This window comes from Drosophila santomea, chromosome 2L, assembly GCF_016746245.2.
Source record: "Drosophila santomea strain STO CAGO 1482 chromosome 2L, Prin_Dsan_1.1, whole genome shotgun sequence".
In the NCBI taxonomy this organism is placed as follows: domain Eukaryota; kingdom Metazoa; phylum Arthropoda; class Insecta; order Diptera; family Drosophilidae; genus Drosophila; species Drosophila santomea.
In genome coordinates, this window is record NC_053016.2 from 12,423,788 (window position 1) to 12,440,157 (window position 16,370).

Sequence of the window (16,370 nt, forward strand, 5' to 3'; positions counted from 1 at the left end):
CAAGCCACAGGAAGCTGCAGCAGCCTGCCACAAAGGGTACACAAAGAGCCCTCAAGTGGCACAGTTTGGGCTTCCACGATGATGAATATGATGATGATGACGATGTCTGTCAAGAGGCCACTCATATGTTTGCTACAACTCGAGTGGCTCCGTCCAGCTCGAGCTTGGATGGGCAGGGTGGTGGTTCCAATCCAATCCAGATCCTCCCGTGGTGCTGCGGTGTGCACATGCGCACTCAAGTGTCCGGAATATTGGGTTGAGCTCCTCGGGAGCAGCGGCAGATTGTCGCAAATTCGTTTTGGGGAGCGCAAATTGTTTCATTTCTCGAGTTTTGCTACTCGGCGATGTGTGAAAATTGTTATTTTTTATATTAATGGTAGCTGTGATCTGTGAGGGAATATTAATATTCATTGTTGATTGAATTTGAAGATCATCGTCAACTTCCTTCTGGCACAATTAAAAGCCGTCGCAATTAAGGGAATTTATTTCCAAAAAGGTCATTGTGGGATTTCCTTCGCCGCCATCATATTCAGTTTTCAATCTGGCTGAAAAGGAGAACTCCGACTGTTCGTTCCAAAGTTGGTGTAATTACCACTCGGCTTGTGTCAATCAAGGGAAGTGCAATACTCGTGGGTAGTTTTAATTGAGTATTACAAGAGGGATGTGCATTAATAAGGAAATCAATTTAAATCTCAGTCGCTGGCATGAGAAAAACTAAACTCGAAACTCTAAAAAATCTGCGGGCGTAGGATCCGAAACCAACGACGAACCCACGACCCACGACCCACGACCCATCGGTGGTGCCAATCAGGGTGATGTGTTCTAACCCAAATCCCAAACACAACTCGAAATCTCTCAATGAAGCAATAAGTCTCAATTGAATGGGATTTTGTTTATTTAAGTGCAAGGTATTGAGTTTGAATTACCAAAATGAGATAGCATAAAACAGTTGGACTAATCGTAAGTTTATTTTGATTTGTTTTGGTCAACATGAAGGCTAATCGCTGCCAACTCGATCGATTAAGTTATCTCCAAGTGGCTTTCCAGATAGAGCACCACCACCCTAAGAAATAGAAACCGTGCGAAACCTGCAGTTTCGCTGAAAAACTCGTAGCATGCGGGTGCGCACCACCGAAAAGGGGAAAAACTAATAAAATTATTGCGAAAACTCTGAGAGCCGCGCAAGATCACTAACAATTCCCACACAGAATTTTCACTTGGTAAGAACAAAGCCGACTATTCTTATTCAAACTACTGATCATTCAAACTCATTTAGTTTTTATTTTGTAGAATTTTCAAAATGCCTCGATTTTTTCAGTTGGCGTGTGCTCTTTTTTTAATTTCAATAACTTTCACCACCGCTGTAACTTTCATCGGAGATGATCCCGTTGTGGAGCTCTCCTTGGGCAAAATCCAAGGAGATACGATGCAGAGCTTCAGGAACAGGACCTTCTACGCATTCCGAGGCATACGATATGCGCAAGCGCCGGTGGGTCAGCTTAGGTTCGCCAATCCACTGCCGGAAACTAGCTGGGGTGACGAGGTGCTCCAGGCCACAGCCGATTCCCTGGTTTGTCCGCAACCAGGAGTGGTTTCGTATATGTCCGAAGATTGCCTGAAGATAAACGTTTTCACGAAGAACTTCGAGGAGAAATTACCAGTGATGGTGTATATACATGGTGGAGCCAATATCCTGGGCAGTGGACACAGCAGCTATGAAGCAGGACCTCAATATCTGCTGGATCAGGACGTGGTTTTCGTGGCCTTCAACTATCGCCTTGGAGCTCTGGGATTTCTGAGCACAAATAGCAGTGAGACGAAGGGCAACTTCGGTTACCTCGACCAGGTGATGGCCCTGGAATGGGTGAGGGATCACATATCCCACTTTGGTGGTGATCCAGAAATGGTGACTATATTCGGAATGAGCGCTGGTTCGATGGCAGTCAGTCTGCACTTGGCCTCGCCCCTCTCCGCAGGTCTCTTCCATCGGGCAATCCTCATGAGCGGCTCGGCCACCAATCACTTTGATATAGATAACCTCTACTGGACACGTAAACTGGCTCGTGAGCTGGGCTGTCCCATGTACGATCCCACGGATGTGGTGGAGTGCCTGCGAAATGAGAGTTGGGCACGCATTGTGGAGGTGTGCAAGGCATGGGAAAGCTATCAGCTTATTACAATGAAGTGGAACTACGAGATCGATGGACACTTTCTGCCCAGCCATCCTACGGAACTTATCGCCGAGGGAAACTTCAACAAGGTGCCCTTGCTAATCAGCTACACGGCCAATGAATTCGACTACAACGCTAATGGTGAGTTGCGGTGGCTTCCATTTAAATAGTTAGTATATCTTCTGCCTTTTTTAATCGCAGTGCACTTGGGAAACCAGCACTTGCTACACGACATGGGCTCCAACTTTGTGGACTACGCACCGGAGTTGTTTCTCTATCGCCAGGATGCAACAATTGGAGAACAACTGAAGGATTTCTATCTGGGTGGCAATACTACAGAAATCAATGCGGAAAACATTGAGGACTTCGGACGCATCTTCTCTGATGCATACATTGGACATGGTGTCCATCGCCTGGTCCAACTGGCCAGAGCCTTTACCCCAGTCTATTATACGCGTATGGATTACGTGGGCGATCGAAGTCTCACGGCTCCGCTGAATGGCGACAATAAGCCCGTGGGCGTGGCTCACGCGGATGATCTGCAGTATGTGATGCCGGGGTATTGGTATGGCACCGTGATGCCCGAAAACGATACGGATGTTTTTATGATGGAGCGCTTGACCAGCTGGTTTAGTCACTTCGCCAAAACGGGGTAAGTATGCCCAAGCAAAGGGAACTTCAAATGCCACTTTGGTAATCGTCTTGGCAGTGAAAGTGCAGAACATATGGCTTTTGATGGCAAACAATGAGTTCCTCTTCCGTTTCAGGACACCCCTAAACAGCACGGATACGTGGCCACCCTGCAACTTGACGCACTTGAAGATACAACGGGGTGGAGACCCAGGTGGGTGCGCCCGGCTACTCGGATCGATACCTCGTCTGGGACGAACTGTTTCCCACGGCCGCCCGGAGCGGAGGCGCTGCCGGGAAACTCAGCTTGGTTGTAGCCATCGCCACTGGTGTGGCCTGCCGGCTCATCGGGAAATTAATGTAGCAATTAGGTGTGGAAAAAGCTTATCAATAGGCCGTTTAGATTACGCTAATGACCTTTGACCGTTCGACGTTCTTGGCTGGAGCATTGCAGCTATTTACTTTGATTAATTAATCAGGAGAGGCGTGAGATTTTCCCTGTTTCCACTGCGAGTGCTCAGCTTTTCCTTTGGGGGCAATTAGTCTTTGGCCTACAGCGGATTGGCGCAGCTTAAATACACATTAATTTGTCTTTAAATGTTTTCGGCTTTACACTTTGTTTTTGCGGTACGGGGTAGGGGGCGGGGGCGGAACCTTCAAACTCTGACCTCTTTGAGCTTTGAGCTATGATTGTATTTGTCAGGTTGGCATGTGTAAAAACAAAACTGCTGTGAAAATCCGAGGGGTTATCCCATTACACAGATGCGCTGCTATTGACATTTACGATTTGCTCTTGCGTGAAAATGCCAAACAATGCGATGGGCTACAAAAGGATTATCGCCCAGCCCCGCCCCCTTTTTGGGGGTGGCTGGATGTGAAAGGACATACTCTTCGTGATGGGGAGTCAATAATTATTTCCGCTGGAGTTTTCAAGCTGAAAATGAACATGGGTCTTTAAAATATCTAGCATTTAAGCCAAGTTTTTCTCTACGCTTTTTACTCATTAGCACGCACTTTCATTGGGGTCAGTTGCCAAGTTGAACCCTTTAGCAACCACAAAGGACACACACACAAGGATGTGACAAAGTTGGGCCAAAGAAAATATGGAAAATTAACTTGTTAACTTGTCCCACTGAAAATATAAGGGGCAAAGGCAAACAGTCGACTAAGTATACGCATTGTGCCTTATTCCCTTTTGGGACAGATATACGAGTATATACATATATACCACAAAAAGGTGGGCAAGTCAACTTGACAAGGACCTTATTCATGACCTGGCATTTGGTGACATGACGGGAATGACAATGAAAATGGGCAAAACATTTGCAAATTTTAATTAAATTTCCCTCAACATTAACACATCGCATTGCGCTCTTCAACCGAGATTGATGGAGATTAAAGGGTAACAAACACCTTTCCCATATGGCAGCTGGCAAATGCGGAAAGAGTTGTGTGGCTCAATTACAATAAGTCTATTAAACTTATGTCTGCGGCTTGTCTAGACGACAACAAACCGATCGTCTGAGGATCGTGGTTCGAGGATCGAGATACGACCCCGATCAGTCACAATGTCTCCTGTCTAGGAAACAAAATCGAGAGAGCTGAGCGCGTGCCCCTTTTGACTTTGGCCCTTTGTGGTCCTCTAACAAAACAGAAACAGCCTCGATGCTCTCGAAGGTGAGGGCATATGATCATGATGATGGGATGGTGATGGGATGATGATGCGAAGGTGTTCCAGCTGCCGATTCGTTTGTGGCTGCGTCTCGATTTCACTTTCGCTACGCCTGCGCCATGATTTTTCGGTGGAAAACCTTACCAGATCCCCCGATCCCAGTCCCAATCCCAATGCCGATCCCTTGCTCTTTTTGTGACGCATCATCATCATCCCCTCGAGCAACTTTGGGTTGTGGGTTTGATTACGTTTTTATTGAGCTCACAAAAGGAGTAAACATTTTGAAGTAGCGCCAAGGATCGAATGCTTTATAGGCTTGTCAGCGGTCCTGTCTGGTATGGTATGGTATGGTCCTGGTCCAGGACCTGGTCTCCTGTCTGAAAATGCTCGATCCCCGCTTATGCGTTCTGTCAACATATCGGATTACGCCCCCTCCGATCCATAATCGCTAATGACAATACAAATTGAGAGAGTGGTGGCGGAGAAGTGGGGAAGGATTCGATTCCATTGGGATGGGAATCGGGATATAGGGATATAGGGAGATTTTTTGGCCAGAGCTGCGCTTTGTTATGCGTAATTTCTGGGAAGACCCAGGGCCACTTGGTTGTTGGACAACACGCACGAAAGTATTTCATTTTGGCTGTCCCTTTCAAGTGAGTTCGGTTTTATTTAATGGAATGGCTTGCAATCGAAGAAAGGCAGCCCGATTGATTGATATTCGTGGAAGGATCTGCTGGGACAGAGCTTTGATCGCACAAAAAGGACGATCTCTTGGAAATCAGTTTCCACTTTCCCAACAACTCCATTAATTTCCCCCCAACTCACTGGCGCCTACAATCTTTCTCCATTGGAAATGTACTTTCCCCTGCTCTGCGGTTAATTACATATTTATACAAATCCAAATTGCTGTGATTAATGATTGGGTCCTTCCCGCACTTGCCGTAAATGCCAAGGCCCAAAACAACCGACATCAAAGCGACTGGAAAAAAAAGGACACTCGTATCTGTTTGTTTTGGGTGAAAGTGTTCACATCAAACGACCTTTAAATTAATTGTCTTTCCCCCTTTTCCACGTTTTAGTTTTTGGCTGTGGGGTCCGTGATTCACAACTTGATTATACGATAACCAAAGCAAAGGGGCTCACATATGAGCCGGCTATACAAACTGTGCCCCACTGTCCCGCTGTCTATCTCAGGCTACTCCAAGTTCCAAGTTCCGAGCTGCCTGGTGTGTGTTGTGTGTTGTGTGTGGTGTGTGGTCGCCGGTTGAGTGTCTTTTGTTGTTCGCTCCGATATATCGTTGTCGCTTTTGTTTGAAGGGCCGGCGACAGAAACGACGACGGCTGAAAGGAGCGTAGCTATCATAATTATGCATGTTTTGGACCTTTGTGGTTAATAGACATGTTTACGGATGGCTCAAAGGACCACCGGACTCGATTTATGCTAATCAAAGTCAATAATCGGACCCCCTCTGCTCTCTTTGATATGTGTTTCGCATATAACTGCCCACAAATCAATCGACTGCAACACACACACGCCCACATTCGATTGAGATCGCAATCTTTTGCACCCAATTCGAGGGCCATAAAAAGCGCAACCACCCACAAGTGGGCGAAACCACCCAATATACTCGCAATACTCATTACAAGCGCGTTAAGTGCCATTTGCCCCCCGACTCTCGTCCTTTGCAAATATTTGTTTGCAGTTTTCCGATACGCGACTCCTGTCACTTCCCCTAATCCTGTTCCTATTCCTATTCCTATTCCAATGCCGACTGCCTTCGTTGTCAGATGTGATTATTAATGTGCTTTAAATAATGAAAACGAAACAACATCCGTGTGGCACCCTCAACAACCGACCGAAATCAGTGCGCCCTCCAACGTATGCTAGTTGTCACAAGGGTGCGACGCTTTGCAGGATTCAGGATTCAGGATTCAGGCGCTAAGCGCAGGACTCGAGTGGCAGAAGGACCAACTAATGAGTGTAAACAACGGATGGAGGCCGGGAAAAAATACAGCAAACAAACTGCCACAAACTGTTTGATTTGTCGCTCAGGACTAATGAAACCAAACATTAGCGTGCCCAGGACAAACGCCCCTTTCCACCAAAAGGGAAGATAGCTCCGAGGACTTGGTCCTTCCTGAACTCGGGGGTTGCCTCTGCGGATTGTTGCAATTTTTTTGCTATCCATGAAAGGGATGTTGCTACACTGTGCACTGAGAATAAAATATTAACTCCATTGAGGGCATTAAGGTGATTATAAACACAAAGTTAGTTACATAAAAATGATTAGCATAGTCTGTTTGCTGCTTAAAACTTGTAAGAAACATAAAGAAAATGCAGCTTAAAAATAACATAAAAATTGGTTTTGGAAGATCAAATATGTAAGAAAAACCTTGACTACATGCCTAAATGCCATCAGTTTTGCTCTCAGTGTAGGAAAAACTACAAGTACATCCCTGAGTGCCATCAGTTTTGCTCTCAGTGTAGAACGCCGACTGTTTGGCCTGCCAATGGGTTCCTGTAAGTTGATTACGTGGTTGACGTTGACACTGAACTACAATATGAGGGCACGGAATGCGGCTGCATCCTACTTTTCCTCTGGCCGCTTCTGCAGCAGCTGTCTTCACGTGAATTCCAGTTGAGGCGCTGGGACACTCAACTCTTCAGCACCTTGTGGCACCACCTCATACTAGTGGAATACAAAAAACAGAGAGCTACGTGATCGCACTGGCAAATGCTCCAATGCTACATCGGTAGTCACCTGGGGGTGTGCACTAAATATACATTTATGAGCCAAACAGAGCGCCAGTCAGGGGTCAAGCAGAGCAACTGTATCCGAACTGGTAGCTGGAGCAGAGAGCTGGAGTTGAAGTTGAAGTTGAAGTTGAAGTAACTGGTACACTGTGGTGCCGAACTCGTGGGAAACTCTCTCGAGTGGCATGCGGGTGTGGTTTTCCTTCTGCGAGTGTGTTTTGGCCACAATTAATGAAATTGTATTCTATGCCACAATTTCGTGTGATTAATAGTCCGGCGTTTTGAGCTTGAGAGTCTGGGAAATGGATGTGGAAATGGAAATGCTCCATGTGCCCCCAGCGCATCTTGATGCACTTGTTCTAATGGGCTCCATTGGATGGACAGGTATGTTATTGAGCAATTAGTTAAACGATCCACTAAATCGTTGACAGTCAGCTGGGATACCTTAACATCAATCAGAGGCTGCAACTTTTACAATTTGTCATCGATTTGTTGGTTCTGCCCACCAGTAGAATTTTTCTGACATGCTCATTAAAGTTTATCGGAGTGTGTTTTTAGAGTGAAGAAGAATAAAACAAATAACTGGAGGGCCGCGGAATGCGAGGGCTTCCAAGGCTCATAAAACTTCAGATCTCCAGGAAAAGGTACCACTTCCATTAGGCAATCCACCCCTCTGTCAGTTAGTCAATAAGCGAGACACCGTGCAACACGATCCATCATCGCAAGTCGAAAGCTGCACAAAACTATTATTGAAACCCGATGCCGCGATGACAACAGATATATGTACGTATATATACTCGCAGATATTTGACATCCGGAAGATGCGATGCTGATGGGGGAGACCAACTGACTGACTGACTGACTGACTGACAGATCATCGGTACTAGCCCTCAGCATGGGCCATCATGAAGTGGCAGACGCAGCTTGCGATCGGCACGCGACTTTTCCAAGCTGCCACTTCAACTGGTTTCCAATAAGCGACGCCGCAGGACCATGGCAGTTATTAAAAAAAAAAAAAGGAACTCTAGCAGGATACTGCAATCTAACCCACCTCCAGTTGCTAATGGCTTTCTCGCCAGCTTATCAGCATAGTTTCATCAGATCGACTGATGGATCGCCCACACGCCGCACGCAATTGTCTGTTAAATGTTTTTCACTCGTCATATTTCCACTTTTCCATTTTCCTATGTCTATGCTAATAGTACGAGGGAAAGTCAGTGGTGACTGCCATGCACCATAAACTCGGATAATGCCAGCACATGCCACATGCCGCGAGTCTTCTTATCAGAAGTTACTGGTGGCAATTGCCTATGTGGGTGAGTCTTTTCGGGCACATGCCAATGCAGATTTTGGTTATTTCTTATATGGATTATTTGAAAAAAAGTTAGGTTAAATATATAGATATTTCCCACTACTATTTTCCACTACTGCCCCCCTCCACTTCGCATGGATCTCCCCACAGCGAGTGGAGCATGAAAATATGTCAATGCCTCCATCTCCATCTCCATCTGCTGAACTTAACCCAATAAATGCCTGGCATAGTTTTCTGTGGCAGCCAAGTGAGTCATAAATTGTGGAGTGCAAGGCACATTATCCGTGGCTAGGATAAAAAGCAAAAAAACCAAAAGAGTGGAGGGCCAAGGAGTCAGTTGCACATTGGTGGACACTTTCTGGCTGCAATAGTTGCAGTTGTAGTTGTAGTTGCAGTTGTGGCTGTTGCAGTTGCAACTTCAGCTTCAGCTTTAGCTGCTGCTGCTGTCGTTGTTGTTGTTATTTATGAGTTTTGTGATGTTTGTGCAAATTTTTCTATGTAAGAGAGGACAACGCTGGAGCCTGGCGACCGCGACCGGATCGCCTTTGTTTTGGCCAACTCGAGCTTATCGCGCGTCAATTGCCAGACAACTTCATTGCCAACTTTGGCCGCAGCTCGGCGAGATTCCTGCGCACTGATGTTGACAGCAGGAGTTCCAAGCACGCGTCTTGGGCATTCTCTTGAGGCACTGGGCACTGGGAACTGGGAACTGGAGGGAAAAACCACAAGAAAAGGTGTTGAGGTGTTAGCTGTGGCGGTGCCATGGGAGTGCATCGCTTTGCCTGGCAATCTAATTACATTTTGTGGGCAAGCCAGCAAAAGCGCTGGGCAAAATTCAACTGCTCTCTGAGCGATTTCCATCAGTCAATAAAAACCTGGCCGCCAACACCAGGCCAACAATTCCGCGAGATGAAGAGGAGGAGGAGGAGGATGGTAGAGTCGCAGCAGGAAACGCAGACCCCTCATGGGTAACCTCTGGGTAACCATCTGATATGATTTGGACCCTGCGGAGCTTGGGCTTTTGGGTTTTGCCAATACTTGGGCCTTGGGCAGCAATGCCAAATGCTCTGCTCTCACAACTTTATTTGCGCTTTGGCAGTTCGCGGAAATCGAAATCTTCGGCGACGCTTGGCCTCTTGTCCAAAATATTTCGCTGGAAATTGGAATGCCGCACAGTCCATCTGAGACTTTTCTCCTCATCTATTATTTCTGTATTTGTTTTCTGTACTGTTGTGCTTTTGTTTGCATCTAACAAATTATGGCACACGGACAGCATATGCTCCCATTGCCCATTGCCCATCTCGAATTCTGATCTCTTTCTGGCTCCGCTGACAAGCGAAACAATTAAAACTAAAGTGGAAACGATCAAAATGAGCAACCCCGACATGCATTGATCCATAGTCGGCGATACCGCAGCGCACTCGGTTGCCTTGCAATTTGCATAAATTAATATATTAAAGTTCCTCCAACTGGTGGCACCCCCGCAGGACCTCTTTCGGATGGCGTGACTCATGACGGACTCTCAATTGCCAATTGGAAGGATGAGTGAATGGATGGTTGGATGGATGGATGGCTGGCTAGATGGATGGGCGGTTGGATCGGCGGCGTCATGTGTTGCCCACTATGCTAATGAGCGGAGGGCAGGACACGAGCCACTCGAATTGGACGACTCCGCTTTTGACATTGTCATGCTCTGGAGCGTAACCAAACTCCGATAAGAGCAATAAAAACGAAGCTACATTGGTGAGCGACCCACTAACGGCCAAGTGGATGGATGAAGTTACGACATCACAGATGTGCGGTGGCTTCTGCGGCGGTGGTCTGCACTGGGAGAAATGAGTGCGATAAATACCAATAAATTATTTACGAATAATAAACAAACGTTTGAATACATTTTAACAATCGCCTGTTATATCTGTTTTATCATTTAAGTAAGACCAAAGGACTAAAAATCGTATCCCATTATTTTCCATTTCTTCTTGTGATATTATCATTCTTAGTTGTCATTGTTCAAAGGGCTGCAAATCATGCAACTATGACAAAACCATTTCTCGCAGTGTCGCCGCATAGCACGCGATCGACGACAACCCATAATGCACGACACGTAGCGCTGTTATCGGGTGCCGACTGTCCTATAATATATGCACCCACACAGCGATGACACGAAGAGCCACAACAAAATTTCAGGGGGAAGCCCATCAAATTGGAGAGTTGAAAATATGCCAATTGGCGTGTCACTTGGCAACTGTGCAACAGCAAAAAACAAATTAAAGCAATTTAAATAAGTATGCCTAGTGGCCTGTATTTGAAAAGTACAGTTGTGCTCGAAAGCAACATCCTTTAAACGTCCTTCGTCTGACGCCGCCAGTTGAGGGGAAAGAGTCGTTTCCAGATCTCGTAGTGCTCGGCATTCAGGTTCTCCTGCAGAGTTATGTGCTGTCCAATGTCCAGGTAGTATCGCTTCTTGAAGCTAAAAGGTCGCCAGCGGATATCCCTCAGAGCCAAATCGGTGGGTTTATTGGGATCACTAGAATCAATATAGTAATACTTATAAGTTAAAAATTCAAAAGCAAATATTTAGACATTACCCCTTGTAGGCGAAGGCGGAGAACATCCGGACCATAATGTCCACCATGCGAAACTCTTGATCATCTTCGGTAAACATGCGACTTATCGAGGGTTCCACAAACAGATACATCAGATCATCGTGGTGGACCACACCATAGGGTGCATCTTCTGGGTAATAGATGTGACTCCTGGCACCCTGATACGAGAATCGATAGTAGTAGACCTTCGTGGACCTGGCAGCCAGATGAACAAAACGATGGATTCCGAAACCAGTCAAGGCATCCGAGTACAGATTAGATAAAGCCTCCAGCGACCTATTGGCATCGATGAGCTGCTGTGGGAAGTAGTGGTTCCTCAGCTCCTGACTTATATTACTCGCCCGAGGATCACTGGAATTGTACATGAAGAACACGGGAGCCAACGACTCAAAGTTTTCATTTAGGGCGCTCAGCAGAGTGGGACTTTGGAGGATGGCTATGGATATTTAAAAGTTATTATATTAATTGGAAGCCCTTAGGTTTGTGGCACTTACACAAAGCTGGGCCCACGAACTCATCCTGGGTCATGCCCGTGATGATGGGCACCTTCATGAAATCATCGTTTTGGTAACTCCTTATGGGTTCCTCAACCAGGAAGCGTTCTTGTCCAAAGTCTGGCTCTATAACAGGCTTCCACAAGATCAGGGGATTGTTCCTGTCAAACTCAAACATTTTCGGCAAAGTGTTGGCGAATTCCAGGTAGTGTTTCTATAAATTAAAATTGTGTATCAATGCTAAGCATAACGCCTTTTAAACCTTACCCCTTTCAGGCAATCCACCATTTCGGTCACGTTCTCCGTGTGACAGTGGAGCAAGGTGGCCTGCTTGGTGGCCACATCCATTTGGTGGTCCGGTAGTGACCACTGCCCAGTGACTGCTCCACTCATCACGATTGCCTTGTGAAAGAGACCCCTTGACATGGGTGAGACCATGTGCAGAGTTACGGCCATCGCTCCAGCTCCGTAACCCAAAAGGGTGATAGAACCAGGATCTCCACCGAAGCGAGAGATGTGCAGCTTGACCCAGCGTAGGAGCTGCACCTGATCCTTGAGTCCCATGTTGCCCGGCGCTTCCCTTGTGCCTGTGGCCAGGAAACCCAGCGATCCCAGGCGATAGTTGAAGGTGACCAGCACCAGGCGACGATTCATGAAGTACTGCGGACCGGCAAAGTTCTTGCTCTGACCGGAAAGGGAGTAAAAGCCACCAGGATGGATGAATACGATCACGGGTCTTCGAACATTCGGCTGCGACTCGCTGGGCAGCTCCTTGGTGTATATATTCACGCGGAGGCAATCCTCGCTCACATCGCCACTAACAAGTCCCAGCTGTGGACACTTGGGACCATCGAAAGTGGCGTCCAGTGTATCAAACCACTGCTCCACGGGCTCCGGTGGCTGGAAACGAAGCCGATCCACTGGTGGCTTTGCATATGGTATACCACGAAAGGCATAGAAATTGCGACCCGATTGAGAGGGCAGTATAGTGCCACGAATCTTGCCCAAAGCCGTGGTGATGACCAGATCCGACAGCTCCTTGTTGCTGCCAATGGGATCATCCTCTTCCTGCACAGCCTGGCTGAGATCTTCATCGCTGGCTTGGCCACAAGCAAGACCACAAAGGAGCAGAACGCATCCGCAGAGACGCCACATTCTGCCAAGCTCCACCACGCGATACTGTGGAGGCTGTGGCTTCAGATTCCGGCTTTTATAGCCGCTGGGATCCCGTTCTGACTGCGATTTTGTCACATAAAGTGCAGAAATTGATGCGATTCCACTGCGCCACTGACATTGGGCGTTGGTTGTTGCCGATCTCTTCCCATATCCAATTGCCAACTGGGTTCGTAGCTGGCGGCAATCCATAAATAACCCACTGCCGACCACTTCCCACACACACCCATCTCTCAGAATTATCCCGACGGCCCACGCCAATGCCAGTATCTCCTGGATTGGTTCTTGGCCCGCTCCAGTTTGGTTAGTTCCCACGTGAACTTGTTTGCGTGCTTGCGGCTTATTAGATTAGGTGTGCGCCGGAACACCCTGCTAACCCCGACGACTTAACCTCGGCCTCGACCTTTTCCAAAACAACAAAAAAATTAGAGCCGAAAAGCGATCCTTAAATGCCCGCTAATGGCGTTTAATGGTGAGCACAAAAGGTGCGCAAGTCATAAACTTTGGCGAGGGCACATCCCTCGGGATGTGCCGGAGCAGGAACCCCTGAGATCTCGCCGAGAACCCGAAACTGATGAAGTGTGTTAAGAGATCCATTGTGCTCGTCTTCCTTTCGATCCGCTCGCTTCCTCGCTTCCTTTCTTCCGATCCTTCACTCGCCTTTTCCTCCTTTCTGTACTGTGAGTACTGTGTGTTCTAGATCAGACAAAGGCGTGCTAATTGGATTTATATTGGTCTCTGGAAGGGAAGGGGCACTGGTAGCTGCTTCTGGCCAAGGGACACTGCCCAGGGGCAGTGTGAAAATGCTTTGTCTTCCACTCTTTGACAAAGTAATCCAATAAATATGCTACGATCTTCAATGGGAACCAAATACTTCGCTGGGCAGCTATTACAATTTGATTAAAGGAAACTTAAGGGTTCCCATAGAGTATGCTCAAACTTATCAGGGTTTATAAGTATCTATAAATAATGTAACTCAACAATGCGTCTTTCAAGATGGGGTTGATATTAAAGATCGAAACAGTATATTTCGATTTATTATTATTTCTTTAAAACGTTCTCCTTTTTTTTACTGATTTAACGTATACATAGTAGTGCATACCTAAAATATCTTTCTGTGGTTTATATATATTTTAATAAAATGTTGACCGCAGGGGCTCAACACTCTTGAAGACCACAAGTTACTCGAGTTGGAAACGGAAAATTGATGACGTGCAGCTGAAGAGGATTCCCTCTGGCTCTGCTCACGTAGAGGTGACATCTCCTCGGCTCCTCGGCTCCTTGGGTGTTGTTTGCTGATTCTGTGCTCGTCGTCATCGTGCCTCGCATTACCAGGTAATTGTAACGTCAGCCGAGGCACGGGCCCGGCAGGTGGCAGCCAATCCCCAGCCAGGACAGACGCCTCCGACTGCCCGACGCTAATGACACCAAACAGCAAACAGCAAACAACAAGACGACGATGATGTCTTGCCATGCGCCACAGGATGCGTCTGGGTCATGGACCAGGTTCTGGGGCTTCCTCGGGCGAAGTGTGAGTTGTGGCGTTTCGAGGTGTGAAGTGTAAAGTGTGCAATTGCCCTCGGGTCTTGTAACTCCTGCAGAGTTCCTTGGACGACCCGTGGTGATTTTGTGGGATTTTCCTTATAAAAATGTTCGACTCTTAATTTGCACTCTGATTTAATTACCAAACATTTAGCCAAGTGAGTTGTGTGTGGGCTTTGCTTTATGATACCTGGAAAACTAGAGATTTGAGATAGCAATCAATATGGAAAACACCGATGGCAATCAGTGAGGAATTCGATGGTTGATATTGGCGAACATGACTGTCAAAAGGTATAATTTATTAGCCCGAAATTAGCATCGAATTCTGTTTTCTGTTTTTGGGAGTGGTTCTATTCATCGGGCCAACCCTCCCCTCACATCCCCTCCACCCCACCGGAAAATGTCCTTTGACTAATGAAACGTTTGCCATGGTTGCAGTTGCAGTTTTCGAGTGTCCTGCTGACGAGGTCGTTCTGGGCCAAATGATTCGAGTTATTTATGGGCCACAAAATCGCGGTGGTTGCTGCTCTTCTCATTGTTCTGCTGTTTGTGTTGTTTACCTACCGTTTTTGGGCCCACAAATTCCACATAAAAATTGCCAAAATATTTCGCTACGCATTTTTGGTTGGCATAGGACATTCGACTATTGTTATTTGCCTGGTGTGTCCGCTGCTAATTTGAATGCGATAATACGCCCGCGATTCTGTTGTTAATTAGTGGGATTTGTTTAGGTGGTTTTTATGTTTCTGATGGGCTCCATCCGCTTCAGGCACGCGACAAAGTTGAAATCGCAAATGCGGGAAGGGAAAAGAAATAAAGTGCATCGAACCGTTTGTTAGTTATGGTCCGGCCAATGAGACAAAAAAGAATCTATAATGGTGTACATGGCAAAATTAAATATATATGATTTTTTATTCGAAAAAAGGTGTTTAGGTACATCTATAGTCTGTAGATACTTAACCTTTTCATGTAAGCTAAAGTGAGTAATAAGAAGAACTTAATTTTACTACATACAGTTAAAAAAGTTCATATACCAAGGCATTTATTTCTAATAATCAGCTATATTTTTAAGCACGACAAAATGTAATATTTTATTTGAAAAATTTTTGGGTATATATTTGCGTTTTTTCCAACTTTTCTCTAACAATATCTGCGAACAATGCCATTTAAATATCCATTAGGCAGCACTGCCTGCCAAAACAGCTGCCCCTACTGATGAGCTGATTGACTGAAGGACTGGCTGACTGACTGACTGATATCAATCACTCCCCTGAATGCCGAGTCCCAGAATCCGAATCCGAATCCGCATATGCAAAAAGAGGCGCATGGAAATGAAAATAATCGGCGCGACATAAACAGCAATCGAGGGAAACGGTAAAAACTGTCAAAGGCAATTGTCAGTGGCTTTGTTTGGACTTTAGGGGCAAATCCCAGCCGGTAGAATGATCGATCATCATGGGGTGGGATCAATGCATCAATCTCGAGTGGGCCGACTCGCATCGGATGCCCAAATGATCGTGGGAGTTTCTCGTTTTGTATCTTCTAGTTTGCACCTTTTCGAGGCTCGCGCTGTAAATGAAACTGAATGCTGAGCACGTGCTGGCGTCGAAGACCCAGTGCCCGCAAGGCATTTAAATCTCCAAGTGTCGTCTAGTCGGAGCAACTGAAGCGGCAGAGGGAATGGGAAGATGATGGAGTAAGGGAGCGAAGGACCAGCATAACTCTGGGCCACAAGAAGTGCAGCTGTTGCAGTGGCGGCTTGCCGCAGTCTTAGCCACTTCCTCTTCGTGGTCTGCTTGAAAAGTGCCGAGTGTGTTGGAGTGGGCATCCAACTGAAGTTAACTGAAGTTAACCCGTGCCATCGCCATCGCCATCCTCATCCTGATCCCCATTCCCATTCCATCTACGTGCCCTGCATCCACACGCCCATAATTTTCGAAACCAAATTAATTGTTGTTATTATTTACTTTGGTTCGTTCTGAGCCGCTTCGTTCTGTTAGCCGTACCACCTGTTA

At 46.6% G+C, this 16,370-nt stretch overlaps 2 protein-coding genes across 2 annotated transcripts; one reads left to right on the top strand and one right to left on the bottom strand.

Moving 5' to 3' along the window:
- Positions 1-1,276: 1,276 nt before the first annotated feature.
- Positions 1,277-3,399, top strand: LOC120458560 (juvenile hormone esterase). The gene is given in 4 exon segments (XM_039646245.2): positions 1,277-2,312; positions 2,373-2,823; positions 2,939-2,992; positions 2,994-3,399. Coding segments are annotated over 4 exon segments (1,689 nt in total). The 5' UTR covers positions 1,277-1,300; the 3' UTR covers positions 3,166-3,399.
- A 7,459-nt stretch (positions 3,400-10,858) lies between these two features.
- Positions 10,859-12,795, bottom strand: LOC120453958 (juvenile hormone esterase). Its single transcript, XM_039638911.1, has 4 exons — positions 11,908-12,795; positions 11,641-11,854; positions 11,129-11,582; positions 10,859-11,067 (listed from the first exon to the last, which is right to left on the bottom strand). Exons 1-4 carry the CDS (start codon positions 12,793-12,795, stop codon positions 10,881-10,883), a joined length of 1,743 nt encoding a protein of 580 aa, XP_039494845.1. The 3' UTR covers positions 10,859-10,880.
- Positions 12,796-16,370: the final 3,575 nt, after the last annotated feature.

Excerpts from the sequence above, each read along its gene's own strand:
- LOC120453958 (XM_039638911.1), bottom strand. The coding sequence starts at position 12,795 with ATGTGGCGTCTCTGCGGATGCGTTCTGCTCCTTTGTGGTCTTGCTTGT. Across the intron at positions 11,855-11,907 it reads TGGTGGATTGCCTGAAAGGG|AAACACTACCTGGAATTCGC; the intron begins GTAAGGTTTAAA and ends TTTAATTTATAG. Across the intron at positions 11,583-11,640 it reads GTTCGTGGGCCCAGCTTTGT|CCATCCTCCAAAGTCCCACT; the intron begins GTAAGTGCCACA and ends AAATATCCATAG.